We start from the raw sequence: 15,228 nt of genomic DNA on the forward strand, positions 1-15,228 counted from the left end.
TTGAACTGTGGTGTATGAAAAGTAATTTTTTGTGCAATTTTTTCAGCTATCTAAAAGGATCTAGTAAATGATGATGTTATGTAATAATAATTCAAACTCTCTCCCTCCTCCCTATCTCTCCCCTACCTTCCCCCTCTCTCTCCCTTCACTCTCTCTTCCACTCTCTCTTCCTCTCTCTCTCTTCCTCTCTCTCTCTTCCTCTCTCTCTCTTCCTCTCCTCTCCTCTCACCCTCCTCTCTCCTCTCTCTCTCTCACCCTCCTCTCTCCCTCTTGCCCTCCTCTTTCCTCTCTCTCGCCCTCTTCTCTCTCTCTCTCTCTCTCTCTCTCTCTCTCTCTCTCTCTCTCTCTCTCTCTCTCTCTCTCTCTCTCTCTCTCTCTCTCTCTCTCTCTCTCCAGGTCCTCCATGGGTACCTTCTGTAGCAGCAGTGACCAAGTCAAGTCTCCTGCCCCACTCCTACCCCCTCCAGCCCCCTCCTTCAGCCACAGTGTCACTGTCCAGTGCCCTATTATAGGTCTGACTCCCTCCATCCAGTCACCCATGCCCCCACCCCCACCCGCTCATGACAGCCCACTTCCAGCTACCCCCGCACTCCACTGCCCACCAACCCCCGCCATGGTGCTCAAAATGCCCTACCAGCCACCCTATCCCTTGGCCCAGCCCCCTGTCTTCTCCTCGCCCCTCTCTACCCCCTCAGGTGGTCCCAGGGGAGCGCACCCCAACCAACAAAACCACAGAATGATGGGGAACGGTCATCTGACGCCTCACCCCCCTCCTCACCACTCTCACCCAACTCACCCGCTCATACAGCCCTATGCCCTGCCTCTAACCAATGGGCAGTTGGCGCGGCTAGTTCCTCCTACTCCAGTAGCCAATCAGGATGGTCCTAGAGGGCCCAATGGGCTGCAGATGCTGAGGACGGTGGGGATGGGAAAGTACGAGTTCACAGACCCAGGACATCCTAAAGGTAAGACAGACCCACTCTGACTGGGCAAGTCTGCAGTCACAAACACCAAATGTAACACAGGCCCAATACAACTTTATTCTCTAATTATTTTGTTTTATACTGAGTAGGTTTTCTCAGTGTAGGACTCAGCTTTTCTCTGGGTAGAGTGTGGTTTGTACAGGGAGCAGGTTCTCTGGGTAGAGTGTGGTTTGTACAGGGAGCAGGTTCTCTGGGTAGAGTGTGGTTTGTACAGGGAGCAGGTTCTCTGGGTAGAGTGTGGTTTGTACAGGGAGCAGGTTCTCTGGGTAGAGTGTGGTTATCTGGGTAGAGTGTAGTTTGTACAGGGAGCCGCTTCTCTGGGTAGAGTGTGGTTTGTACAGGGAGCAGCTTCTCTGGGTAGAGTGTGGTTTGTACAGGGAGCAGCTTCTCTGGGTAGAGTGTGGTTTGTACAGGGAGCAGGTTCTCTGGGTAGAGTGTGGTTTGTACAGGGAGCAGGTTCTCTGGGTAGAGTGTGGTTTGTACAGGGAACAGCTTTTCTGGGTAGAGTGTAGTTTGTACAGGGAGCCGCTTCTCTGGGTAGAGTGTGGTTTGTACAGGGAGCCGCTTCTCTGTAGAGTGTGGTTTGTACAGGGAACAGCTTCTCTGGGTAGAGTGTGGTTTGTACAGGGAGCCGCTTCTCTGGGTAGAGTGTGGTTTGTACAGGGAGCAGGTTCTCTGGGTAGAGTGTGGTTTGTACAGGGAACAGCTTCTCTGGGTAGAGTGTGGTTTGTTCCAGGGAACAGCTTTTCTGGTTAGTTTATGTTGACAGCACTCTATAAACAACACTACAAACACATCTAACCAGGAGACAGTTAAAACAATACCTGGTACTGGTGCCAAATCTTCACAAAGCTGCACCAAGGTCACAGCTTACACACGCACGTGCACACACCCACACACCTTATTCCATTGTTTTAAATTATCCAGACACGCCTGCAGTCACTTTTTAAGTTTCTTTTAAGCCTGGCAAACTCTTGTTGTCTTTGTGAAATCTGCGAGCTCAGTGGTATGGCGAGCCGTCTCAGGTTTGGCTGCATCTCAAAGCCGTAAATTGTTGTTTGTTAACCTTGGAGTTTGTGATGCAGGGCCAGAGACAGATGTTCTATATTCCCTGACCAATTTTCACATTTAATGAAGCTTTTAATCTAGAGTTTAGATTGGCCTTTTTTCCCTCCAACTCATTTAATTTTATTTTATTTTGGGAGTAGATCAATAGAACGTGTGCAAATGAGTTTCCAGATTGATGTAGAAAGCAGTTGTGGCAGTCGGAGCCGAGGCTACCTGAGACACATTTAAATGAGACAGCAGGTGGAATGGAAACACAGACAATTAGAGTGAGGACGTATTGAACTGCAGTCCGGCAGCTAATTTCTGCTGCGTCTCCTGTTCGCTTAGATGCTTGCCGGGTTTTGTAATGGGTATATTGTTGCTATGCTGTCATTTATTGTATTTAGTCGAATAGCCAAAATGTTGTTTTTGAATTCATACGTTGTGTGTTTCACAATCTATATAATGTAGTATTTATTCCAATAGCCAAAGCTAATCCGACTTGTTTGCAACTACACTAAACCAGAGCTTTCCTACCAAAAGTACTAGTACCAGTAAAATTCTATTTCATAAACGCATGCAGGGGGCTCTGCTTAGAACCATGAGACGTGACGAGATGGAGTACCACTTTATGAAATATTCAGCGGTAGAAATGAGCATACAGATGTCACTGTGGTAGGAAAGGCACAGGAATAGCAGAGTTCCATTCAGAGCAGCAGCACAGTAGCAGGTGTCAAATCGGCGCAGAGGGTTCTTGAAAACCTTGATTTGCGCACAGGGTCGAGTGCACTTTTGATACTAATATGACTGCACTGTCTAGATTCCCTTCACTCTTACCCCTGACTAGTTTCATAGATTAGTGTTTCGAGATGTCTAGAAGCTGCCAGTAAGGTCATAGTCTGGATAATAGACTGCTGTATGACCCTGAGAGGGCTTAGCCGAGAATTAGCCAGGCGTCTCGGCAACTTGCTTTTGTCCTCGCGGAGCGGAGAGCGACACCTTCCAGACTATAGAAACACTTAACCTTGCTGCCGTGATAATCAACCAGTCAACCACCACAAACCAGCCTGTCGTGCAGTGCCTGTCTTCATAACATTAGGACGCCACCTCCTGCTGTACTCCCCCCATCTCTTGCTCGTTCCTATTGTGTTCCCCACCCTCTCTCTACCCCCCCCCCTCTTTCTCTTGGTCTCCTGCTGTGCTCCATCTCTTTCTCTTCCTCTCTCTTGCGCTCAGAGAACAGATATCCCCTCAGGTCACTAAACATCAGTGGCCATCAGGAAGTGATGGGAGGGGACAGGAGGGGTACAGGGGGAGCAGGTAGCTGACTCGTGGTGGCTATTCAGCAGCTTGATGGTCTGAGGGTAGAAGCTATTGGCAAGTCTGTTAGTTTTTGCCATGATGCTACTGTACTGCCCACGTCTGAGTTATGGAAGCATGGAGAACAGGCCGTGGCTCGGGTGGCTGAGTTCCCTGATGATCTTCTGGGCCTTTCTGCGACATCTGCCGGGGCGGCAGGGTAGCCTAGTGGTTAGAGCATTGGACTTGTAACCGGAAGGTTGCAAGTTCAAACCCCCGAGCTGCCAAGGTACGAATCTGTTGTTCTGCCCCTGAACAGGCAGTTAACCCACTGTTCCTAGGCCGTCATTGAAAATAAGAATTTGTTCTTAACTGACTTGCCTGGTTAAATAAAGGTCAAATAAATAAAAAATCTGGTAGGTGTCCTGAAGGGAAGGCGGTGTGCACCCAGTGGTGCGTTCTGCAGAGCGTACCACTCTCTGTAGCGCCTTGCGGTCAGCGGCGGTGGTGTTGCCGTGCCTTGCTCAAATCAATCAAATGTTGCGTCACATGCTTGGTAAACAACATGTGTAGACTAACAGCTTGCTTACGGGGCTGTCCCAACAATGCAGAGAGAAAAAAAAGAAAAACAATTGAAAAATAATAGCATGAAGAATAAGTAATAAGTAACGGTAACATGGCTATATACACAGGGCATCAGTACTTGTTTTGGGGTACAATGTTTTGGGGTACGAGGTATGTACATAGGTAGCGATGTAGCCCGACAGTATGCTCTCGATGGTGCTCCTGTAGAACACTGTGGCTTGTCGAATTTCTACAGCCTCGTGCCTTTTTCACCGCGGTGTCTGTGTGGTTTGACCGTTTCAGTTCCTCAGACGTGTACGACGAGGTACTTGATGTTTTTGACCATCTCCACGGCCCCGTTGATGATGGGGGCTGTGTCCAGCCTGTTTCCTCATGAAGTCCACCGTAGTACTGTGTAGTGCTGTGGCAAGGTTACTCCTCCAACATTGGGGAATAGGCTGGGCTGGGCTCAGAAGCCAGATGGTAGAAGTATTCTCTAAGCAATGGTCCAGGGTTATTTTTCATCCCTGATAGTTAAGGTTAGGATTGGGGGAAGGTAATCTGGTCTTAGATCTGTGGTTAGGGGGGACTTTTACCATTCCTAACATGCACAAAAACACACTGTGTTTCATTTGACTGACAGATATGAATGTCCTTGCCTTAAGAAAAATCTTGGTTCTGTGACTATTAAATCAGTTATCAGTCATATTTTAGCACCCACTTTGGCACAGACCTCTTGGTTTCAACAACACTCCTACGGCGTGCACTTCTTCTGTGTGCAGTGAGGGCTTGGGTATTCAGTGAGGGCTTGGGTATTCAGTGAGGGCTTGGGTATTCAGTGAGGGCTTGGGTATTCAGTGAGGGCTTGGGTATTCAGTGAGGGCTTGGGTATTCAGAGAGGGCTTGGGTATTCAGAGAGGGCTTGGGTATTCAGTGAGGGCTTGGGTATTCAGTGAGGGCTTGGGTATTCAGTGAGGGCTTGGGTATTCAGTGAGGGCTTGGGTATTCAGTGAGGGCTTGGGTATTCAGTGAGGGCTTGGGTATTCAGTGAGGGCTTGGAGATTGAGAGGCAGTCTTTGTTACGGGTCTCTTTTATGATAGTATTCCACCAGCTCAGAGGAAGGATTTTTACATTATTTCAGAGTGCTTCAAATTCACTGTAAAAAGAGTAAGCTGATTTGAATGGCTCTCAGTAGGATCTCGACACTTTAAGTGTTGGTGTGATTAGGATCCCAGTGAGTTGAGCCGTGTGTGTGTGTGTGTGTGTGTGTGTGTGTGTGTGTGTGTGTGTGTGTGTGTGTGTGTGTGTGTGTGTGTGTGTGTGTGTGTGTGTGTGTGTGTGTGTGTGTGTGTGTGTGTGTGTGTGTGTGTGTGTGTGTGTGTGTGTGAGACCTTTCATGACCTTTCAGTGGCCACCTCATCAACCGTCAGAGGGTTAATTGTCCATCTTTGTTTCACTCATTCTTTTTCAGTCTGGTGGAGAGAGGGTGGAGAAAGTAAAAACGAGAGACACATGCAGAGAGGGAGAGAAAGAGACACAGAGAGAGAGTCAGAAACAGAAAGGGAAACAGAACGAGAGACGGTAACATCTTTAACCAAATCCTCCTGGTCTGTCTGTCTTCTCCAGGATGACTGATGGTTGTTGAAGGTATAAGCTGATGACTGGGGTGTTATCTAGCTGTCATCCTCCTGTGTATGTATTAACCCCACCATGACAGGTCTGAATGGCAAATAGAGGTGAGATCCTCTCCGATCGCCCACAGACACAGCTATACAGACAGCTATGGATTTCAGATTAAAAACTAAGCACACGCACTTAGGAGGCTAACACTGAGCACATACTGTAGCTAGCGCACGGACTCACACACACACACACATACGCGCACACACACACGCAAACACACACACACTAGTACACGCTGTAGCACAGACACACACACACACTGTGCTTTATATTTATATATATATAAAAGACAATAAGGCTGAGCAGATTGGATGGTATAGACTGAGAAGGTGCAATTTTATATTCAGCTGTCTCAGGAAAACAAGCAATCTGGACTTAAGTCCCCCTCTTTCACTCTCTCTGTCTCTTTCTTGCTCTCTCTCTCTCGTACTAATCCATTCTTACTTCAGATTTCCCCTGTCACTCTCCTAATCGTGGCGTTCCCAGCTGAAAACAGGCCATTAAAAGACTGACTTACACCGCTGGCCCCAGGAGAGGAGAGGAGAGAGGGAGGGATGGAGGAGGAGAGCTGGTGACAGGTATAGTGAGGGAGGAAAAAGAGGAGGAGGAGGACATTGGGGAGTGGGTGTCAGATAGAGAAGCATAGTACTAGGTTGAGTGGGAGAGGAAATGAGGAGGGAGGAGAAGAGTGGATGTAGCACATATCGGACTCCTGCATAGGTCAGTTTTTTGGAGCCACACCCTCCCAGCACCGGCCACATCAATTCCAGGTCCTACCCGATAACCGACACCATTACAGATTCCTCTCTGCAGCCTGACCTCACATGCATAGAATTGTTCTGAGAGCCGATCCGTTACCGACCAAATAAGGTCAATCGATCATGTCTTTTATAAAGCCTTTTTTTTTTTTTTACATCATCAGTTGTCAGAGTGCTTATACAGATACCCAGTCTAAAACCCCAAAGAGCAAGCCATGCAGATGTTGAAGCACAGTGGCTGGGGAAAACCATTCCTCTTCTGGCTGTGCCGGGTGGAGATTATGAAAGTACATGGCCATTAAGGCCAGATCGTTCATCAAGACCTTCAAACGTTTCTAGATGACCTGCAGGGTCAGATAATGATCACAGTGGTTATGGAGGATGCAGTAGTTCAGCACCTCAGGAGTAAATGTCAGTTGGCTTTTAATAGCCGAGCATTCAGAGGTCGCCGGGGCATTCTTCGGTCGAGACTGCAGGTGAGAGAGAGAGAGAGAGAGAGAGAGAGAGAGAGAGAGAGAGAGAGAGAGAGAGAGAGAGAGAGAGAGAGAGAGAGAGAGAGAGAGAGAGAGAGAGAGAGAGAGAGAGAGAGAGAGAGAGAGAGAGAGAGAGAGAGAGAGAGAGAGAGAGAGAGAGAGAGAGAGAGAGAGAGAGAGAGAGAGAGAGAGAGAGAGCTTTATATGGTCTGCGTATGATCTAAATGATCAAAAGCCTGAATTAACCTACAAATAGGCCTACTTAAACAATAAAGACATAGGCCAACGCAATTATCAACAAAGTCCATTCATCACTTGAAAAGCCTACTTTAATCATGGGCGACGTGGCTTCTTCCTGCTGTCTTCCTGCTGTCTTCCTGCTGTCTTCCTGCTGTCTTCCTGCTGTCTTCCTGCTGTCTTCCTGCTGTCTTCCTGCTGTCTTCCTGCTGTCGTAAACAAATACCTGCAATTACCTACTAAATACCTTGCAATTTTTGCAGGCTGTGTCGCCTATCCATCTACCGGATTGTTGTCCTTCTCCACTCCAAAACTGGGGATTTCACTCGTGCAGCACCTGTTTCCATGATGGTGTATACCCCCATCATAACCTTTTTATTTTGTATTTCTCCACACAAATAATGGACAGTTCCCTGCTCCACACCCTCTCGCTGTATGTGTGGCTGGTAGCCTACTATGTCTAGATGACCTCTCACAGAATGGAATTCACAACACAACAAGGTCCTGGGTTTGTAAAAAAAATATTGTACCTTGATATAAAACGTTTCCAACCAGAAATATAATTGTTTTGAACCGCGAGCCAACCCGCAGGTTGAAATAATTTGTTTAATTCCATCCGCCAGCTGAACCGTGGGTATCCGACCCCATGCAGGGCTCTAGCAGGTATAGCACAGTGGGCTAGAGAGGAGGGTAAGGAAGAGACGAATATGTTAAGGAGTGGGTAGTAGGTATAGTACAGTGGCCTCTAGCATAGCAGGAAGTGGACGAGGAAGGGAGAGAGGTAAAGGAAAGCGAGGAGAATGAGGAGTAGAGCAAGGTCTAGTGGCTTCTCTAGCTGGAGGGCCCCTGTCTGTCTCTCCCTGTGTCTCTGTCTCTCCCTCTGTCCTCCTCTCTCTCTCTCTCTTGCTGTGTCTCTCTCTCTCTCTCTAGCTGTGTCTCTCTCTCTCTCTCTAGCTGTGTCTCTCTCTCTCTCTCTAGCTGTGTCTCTGTCTGTCTCTGTCTGTCTCTCTCTCTCTCTCTCTCTCTCTCTCTCTCTCTCTCTCTCTCTCTCTCTCTCTCTCTCTCTCTATCTTGTTGTCTCTCTCTCTCTCTCTCTCTCTCTCTCTCTCTCTCTCTCTCTCTCTCTAGCTGTGTCTCTGTCTCTCCCACGTTGTCACACTGGCCGTGTGACTGTGCCCCACTCCCCCCGTCTATGTCTCCCTCCCTCCATTTCTCTCTCTCCCCTTCCATCCCACTCTGTCAGGCTGGCCGTGTGGCTGTCTGTGCTACTTTCCCTCTGTCTCTCCACCTCCTTCTCTCTCCCTCCATCCATCTCTCTCTCTCTCCCCCCCTTCATCCTACTCTGTAAGACTGGCCATGTGGCTATGCTGCAGCTGCTGAGCATTATCTTGAAATGTGTGTGTGTGTGATTAATGAATGCTGTGCAGCGTTGCTGTGCATGGAGGAGGAGCTAGACAACCAAGTATTTGTCTTAATGACCTATGACCCAGCTCTATATGAACTGTATTAGGGGATAATGTATGGGACTCATGGTAAGGCCCCTCTCCATTAAAATACAATAGCGAGGGAGGGAGAGAAAGAACGAACAAGGAGGGAGAGAGAGAAGGGGGGAGAACCCCTCCTTTCTGTCTCCCTCTCATCCCTCGCCCCACTCTTCCACCCTGGAGTGAGAAGGAGCGATGCATAGTGTATAAACAGAAGAAAACTTATTGGAAGTTAGAGAGGTAGGAGAAGGGAGGTAGGGATGAGCTAGTCCTCAGTAGTTCCCTCCCGCATGGGCTCTTAAATAAGTTTGAGCCAATATCATGAATATATGCCCACTGTGTGAGTTCATGTACCAAGGTTGCTCCAGAAATGTCTACCTTATTATCACCAAGGCGTATTATTCATTTGACAGAGGTAGTTGGTGAACATAATTGTGTTTTCTAGTACAAGGGTTGTGTCGTGTCTTTACTATCATTAAATTGAAGACTTATCAAAGATTCTCTGTAATTAGTATTACGCGATCAACTGATTAATCATGTAACCGTAATTAACTAGGAAGTCGGGGGCACCAAGGAAAAATATTCAGATTACAAAGTAATCATTTCCTAAAATAACTTTTCAGATATTTTATCTGATCAATTAGTCTTCTAATTGATTAATTAATTATTTACCTCACGTTAGGTTCATTCCAAACATCGTAAATTGTTGGTTATCTGCACAAACCCAGTCTTTACTGAGTCATCCATACATCAATTGTCTTAAATAATTGATTTATTACTAACTAAGTAATTCACAGAAATGCATAAACAAACAAACAAGGTAAATGTAATGATAGGAGAATGTGCCCTAGTGGGCTAAACCGGCATGGCGGCTTGTTAGACAAAAGGGGAAGTGGGGGTCGACTAAGAAGTCACTACAGAGTGATAATTATAACAAGTGAAATGCTAATCCTTTGCACATGAACGCTCACTCATTCGGGAACATTTGCAATCAATATATATATTTACGCTCAGTGTGTTTCGGCGGTTGTCGTTCTTCACGTTCAATGATACCGAATTCCTAGCTGCAGACTAGTAATTAATATCAAAGACGTTCTTATTCTGTCGGTATCGATAGTCTAAGAGTTGAACCGCGTGGTATGGTTAAAAGATTCAGCAATGGTCTACAACCTTCGTCCTCTCCTAATGGAGAAAAACATGGTCTGGTGATCATTTCTCAAAGTTGGGTTTTATTCGGAATGGCAGAAAAGGGGCTGTCCCAGGATGTCTGACCCTAACTGGGCTCAGGGGCGGTCCTCTGATTTAGTTCAAATCAAAAGGGAATTGTATTTCCTTCATTAAACAGTCCAAAATCATATTACACAATTTTACAAACAGTATCATACTCACTCATTCATCTTATACAACAATTAGATGTAAACCTCATATCTGAGGCTATTATATAAACAGCGTTATGGTAATGTGGCCACACCGTCTCCCGTGAGCTTCCTCAAGTTGTAACAAACGGACCAGTTCGTTATAAAAGATTCTTCATCGATCTTTTATACTTTCTCCGGAACATGAAATTTGTTCGTACCTCAAGTTCTGTGAGGTGGAAGAAATTCCTTTGTGCTCTATGAAAATTGGCTCTGCCTCTTATACGGTGTGGCCATGTGGCAGGGTCTTCTCAGGAATTTCAGACCTCTCTCTGACCACAGAAGCCTAGTTGAAGGAGGCAGGGGGAGGGGATGGGGCTTGTTATACCCAACGAGGGCAACGTCATGACATACCCCCCCCTGGTGGTTTGGATCTTGTTTGTCCTGTAAGTTAAAAATCAAAATAAAATCATGAACACGTGATGTCCTGTTTGTAGATCATCGTTGTAGTCCCCTCTGGTGGTTGAACTTGGTAGGCTTCTCTGAAAGCGGAGCAGTCCACCACAAGGATGGCAGTTGATGTCCGGTTGGTGATCGCCGTTGCGGTCCCTTCTAGTGATGTACCTTGGTTATGTTCCCTGGAAGCTGCAAAGTACCCCAGGGAGGGCCAGGGGGATGTCCTGGTTGGTGATCGCCGTTGCCGTCCCCCCCCCCCCCTCGGGTGGTTTACCTTGGTAGGCTCCCTGACAGCGGGGCAGGCCCCCACAAGGATGGGCCGTGGGTGTCCGGATTTGGGGTCGACGTTCCGGACCCGTCGTCTGGTCGTTGTCCAGACTGGAAGATCTGGGCAGTAACTTAGGCAGATGTTAACAACGCACACACACACACACACACACACACACTATGAAATATATATAATTACATTAATTACCCAATGAGCCGCATTGTGGCACTAAGTGATGGTTTTATGCAGACTTTGTTTATGGCTCTGTCACTTCCTAAGTGTCAAAGGAATTGAACCGAAAAGGAATGAAAGCATTAACAAAAGATATACAAAAAATAGTTCTCACACAAAAATCATTGAATTGGACTATATTCTATATACTTCCAATGTTCTGGCAAAATGACTATCATGGCATTGTCTCTAATGTCATATCTATGGTTTTCCTACTTGGTGTGTTGTTTAGGCACTATCCTAAGTTGATAACTATATGATAAGTTTACAGCTGTAAGGCACTAGTTTTGGGCAATCTACAGGGATGACCTATGGACTTCTGGGAAGAAAACTGTTGAGCGCTGTAGAGTCAAAGGCCTAGAAGTAAATGTTCAACTTTACTTAGGCTGGTATTTTGCTTGGACCCTTAAGTGATCCTTGCATAAATCCTAATTGGATGTTCCGTTGTGCATGTGCGTTTATGCTTACACAAGCGTGCATGTCAAGGGAAGAAAACCAAGTATCCTGGCAGATTACAACTTGTTCAGAATGAGTCTGACGTAGTCAGGTCATTTTCAGGTCAATGCCTGGAGGTCAGTCAGAATTGGTGTCAAGGGAGTCTAGTAGTTTTTACTAACAGTCATAGGTATGTTATCCATGGAGGAGCTAACCTCACGACGGAAGTACTCTCTAAGTATTGGACCAGTCGTACGTGGTGTGATCGTGGTTAATGATTCTAATAATTTTCCTCCTGAATGGAGGATTCTATTTATTAGTGACATGTGTGTTAACCATTGGAAGAGTGCACTGGAGATTCCCTTCCACGTGTTGCACTCTGAGTGACTCCTATGTCGCTATCGTCAAGGGTAATTTGATTGGTTAGGTCTCTAACCTTCTTACTGATTGTAGCTAGACTGACTGTCACTGGTATTAGTACTGGTGCTCAAAGGGACCAGTTATCCTACCGATTTATTCTGAAATATTATACTACCGGAACACATGATTGAAGCATTTTACTAGTTGTATTGTAGTTGAACCTACACATGGCAAGGAATGATTATTGTTGCCATTTGTTTTGGAGGTGGACAAGTCCACTGGACTTTCTTTACGACCCGTGTGGTACACCTCAGTATCATCTTAGATGTGTTGTAAGATGATCCCCGTCTAGGGGCCTGTCTGCTCCTCACTGTTCTCATAGGGGAGTTTACAACTAGATTTGATTTATGCTCTGGCGGCCTCGTACGGTGTTGTCCGTAATCTCGACCCCCCCCCCCCCCCCCCCCACCGGCTACCATTTCCCCCCTTTGAGTCTCGGGACCCCCCCCCACCAGCGGGTGATGTTGGTGTCTGAGGCCCAAACGAAAAGGTCGGACACTATGTACGAGTTGTCAGCGGCCGCGTTGTTATAAGGATGGCTGTAACCTTTCAACCAAATCTCCTGGTGTTTGTGCTTAAAAACACTCAGTGGCTGTCGAGGGCTGTCAGATACCTGCAAACTGAGACGAGGATATCGGTCTGTGATATCGCAAAGTGTTTCACCAGCGGGAGTCATCGACTCACTAATGGCGTCAGTCCAGCAACTATCATTGTAAAGGGTGACTGTCCCCAACAAAGCGGAAGGTGTATCATCGGAAGCAGAGTATACTTTGCTGAGACGGCCAAGGTGCTTGCGGAAATGTCCGAAGGGCAAGAGGAGTTCATCTCAACTATTGTATTGCATGACTGCAAGGAGGAGGGAAGTTGCTTATTCACAGAGACAGCTGGCTCGAAATCATGAAAAGAATGGTCAATCAAGTTGGCTGATGGAATGTGTCGAGATATCATATCTCCTTGGATCGGATTCTGCCCCAAGAGGTTTCTAAACGTGTTTTTCCCAAGGGGTGCTTTCGACAGATACCCCTCGTGAATGACTGCGTTGCAGCTAGCGTTAGGGGAGGACAGTGTGTTCAGTGGAGAAGGCACGGTGGCCTGTGACCATACCTGGTTGGTTTTCCAATCCATCAATGGGAGTAACCGATCCATCATGTCTGCGCCAAGTAGCAGGGTTACAGTTTCGAGCCTGGTGATTTAAACAGGGTGAACGAGCGATACGTCCTTGAAGTGTAGTTTCAGCATGATTCTCAATGTGAGAGGCGAGGTAGTCTGAGTGACCCCTCGAAGTGTAGTGTCGCATCGTTCCACTTTTAACCAACGTTTAGTTGGCTTCAAAGCCCTTTTGAGATCATCGAACAAGGTTTGAGAGATGAGTGATATTGTCGCACCAGAATCAATTAGCGCATGACAAGTTAAGCAGTCCTCTAGGACTGTTTCCAAGTATGGCCGTTTAGATTTGTGGTTAGTGGACATATTCCCCGCAAAGTGGAGTGGTCATTCGTAACGACGTGATGAGCCATTTCTGTTCAAGGTGGAAGCAGTTTGACTTTTCCGATTTTGAGTGGGCTTGGCTTTAGCGAAGCCTTTCTTCACCACCTTTGTATCAGAGTCCATAGACAAAGCCCGGGGGCTTGTTTCTTGATCAAGCGGGCTCTGGATAGGGTCTTGAATGAGAGCGGGAGAAATGTTAACTTTAACGTCCTTGCTATGGGTGTTAATTCCTGCGGACCTGGTGTCCGGTAATTCCTCGTCGAATCCTCGTGACTTATCTTTAACCCTTTTCTCAAATTGTTCTAGCTTTAGTTTTTCCCGTAGTGGAACTTCTGGAGAACATTGGTCCACGTTTTGATCGTCCTTCCCCCCTTTGTTACCCTTGTGCTCTGACACTTTTTGTGGGTTGGGTGCAGGAACGTAGCGAACAGGTCGATTGTAGCAGTAGTCACGTTGATAGCAGTGTACTTTATAGTTATTTCGACCACGGAGGTTATTGGAATCATGGTTTCGTGGTAGAAACTGTTGTTGTGCGTCATCTCTCAACGCTCCAATACCTGATCATACACTCTCTAACTGGAGTGAGTGCTCCTGGTCAAACCTCAAAACCTAGTGGTCAGGACTCTTACCATTGTAAACTTTTGGTACCTCAAAAGCTGTGCTTGCAACCTCTCTGAGTTGTAAGATAGGCAAGCCAACGTGGGCGGCAGGGCCCAAGTAGGTAATGAAGGTAGGTTACATGTACGACAGGAACATTTGTTTGAAAGGTAACAGGTCTTCCATGCCTGTTTCAGTGAGTAGGCCAAAGTAAACTTGTGGGTGTTCGTTCCGAGCTTGCTTAACGGTGTTAGCCAGTGAGCTATAGTGTTTGCGAGTCGCAGAAGCACTGAATTCTAATTTCAAAGCTGTGGCAAGGTTAGCATAGTCATTTAGCACGTGTTGCTGTTGTAGATGAATGAACCTTGTCACGCGTCTATTCGATGTTCGCTTCAACAGGTAAACCCTGTCTGAACCCGTAGCGTTGGGGTAGCCATCCAATGCATCCTCTGTCAGCTAGGAACGTCTCAGTATCGTTTGGCTGACCTGGAACGGGGTCAAAGGTGGGGAAAATCTTGATGAGTTTGTCAAGGTATTCTGCGCCAAGTGGGTGGAGAGAGTTGGCATCATCCTGTGGAGAGATTGGGGCCGAAAGGCCAGAGGAGAAGCCAAGCCTTCTTGTTGATGGCCAAGAGGCGCAATATTACTCAGTGCCGAATGGCCAAGAGGAGAAGACTGAGGGACACATGAGGGAGGCAAGGTCTGAAACCTATCGTCTTTACTCCTGTGAGTACAGGGCTCCGGTTGCTTGGATTGGTAGATTGTGACCATTCTGGACTTCCTCCAGATGCTAACTACGGGTGGTATTCTGCTGCATTGCAGAGTCCACTTGAATGCTTCGAGTACTGATTTTGGACACATGAGTGTCACACTTGTTTCTTTCGGTCTCAAACTTATCTGTCATGGCTTGCAGATACAGTCTTGAGTACGGAGCGAGAGATTCAGTGATGAGATTTCCTCCGCTTGCTTAGAAATCAATATTTCCATCTTCATCACCTGAGTTCTCTCATCATTCATTTGGTCATCGACTTCAATGAGTTCTGCTGATTTGTCATCCAATTTTGTCATTGTGTTCATTAACCTCTAGCGACGAGCAATCCCGTATCCGGGAGCGTAATCATAGCCTCAAGCTCATTACCATAACGCAACGTTTCCTATTCATGAAAATCGCAAATGAAATGAATTAAATATATTCAAACACAAGCTTAGCCTTTTGTTAACCTGTTACTTCTACCCCCTACTTTTTAGAACATTCTGTTAAATCGCGCAACATTTCAGCGCCCTGCTACTCATGCCAGGACTATAGTATAGGCATATGATTAGTATGTGTGGATAGAAAACACTCAGACGTTTATAAAACTGGTTAAATCACGGCTGTGACTATAACAGAACGTGCCTTTCATCGAAAAGTGCAGGAAAATCTGATCACTGAAAATGGAAATAAATATC

At 46.6% G+C, this 15,228-nt stretch overlaps 1 protein-coding gene across 6 annotated transcripts in view; it reads left to right on the forward strand.

Moving 5' to 3' along the window:
- Positions 1-15,228, forward strand: part of LOC123991008 (kelch-like protein 29) — a 351,069-nt gene that overhangs the window by 191,888 nt on the left and 143,953 nt on the right. For 5 of the 6 annotated variants that reach the window (XM_046292107.1, XM_046292106.1, XM_046292109.1 and 2 more), the window contains one exon: positions 397-965. In XM_046292107.1, the coding sequence (XP_046148063.1) occupies positions 404-965 (562 nt within the window). In that variant the 5' untranslated portion in view covers positions 397-403. Of the gene's footprint in view, positions 1-396; positions 966-15,228 lie in introns of those variants that run through there. The other variant, XM_046292111.1, reaches the window with a different exon arrangement.

This window comes from Oncorhynchus gorbuscha, linkage group LG12 (assembly GCF_021184085.1).
Source record: "Oncorhynchus gorbuscha isolate QuinsamMale2020 ecotype Even-year linkage group LG12, OgorEven_v1.0, whole genome shotgun sequence".
NCBI lineage: Eukaryota > Metazoa > Chordata > Actinopteri > Salmoniformes > Salmonidae > Oncorhynchus > Oncorhynchus gorbuscha.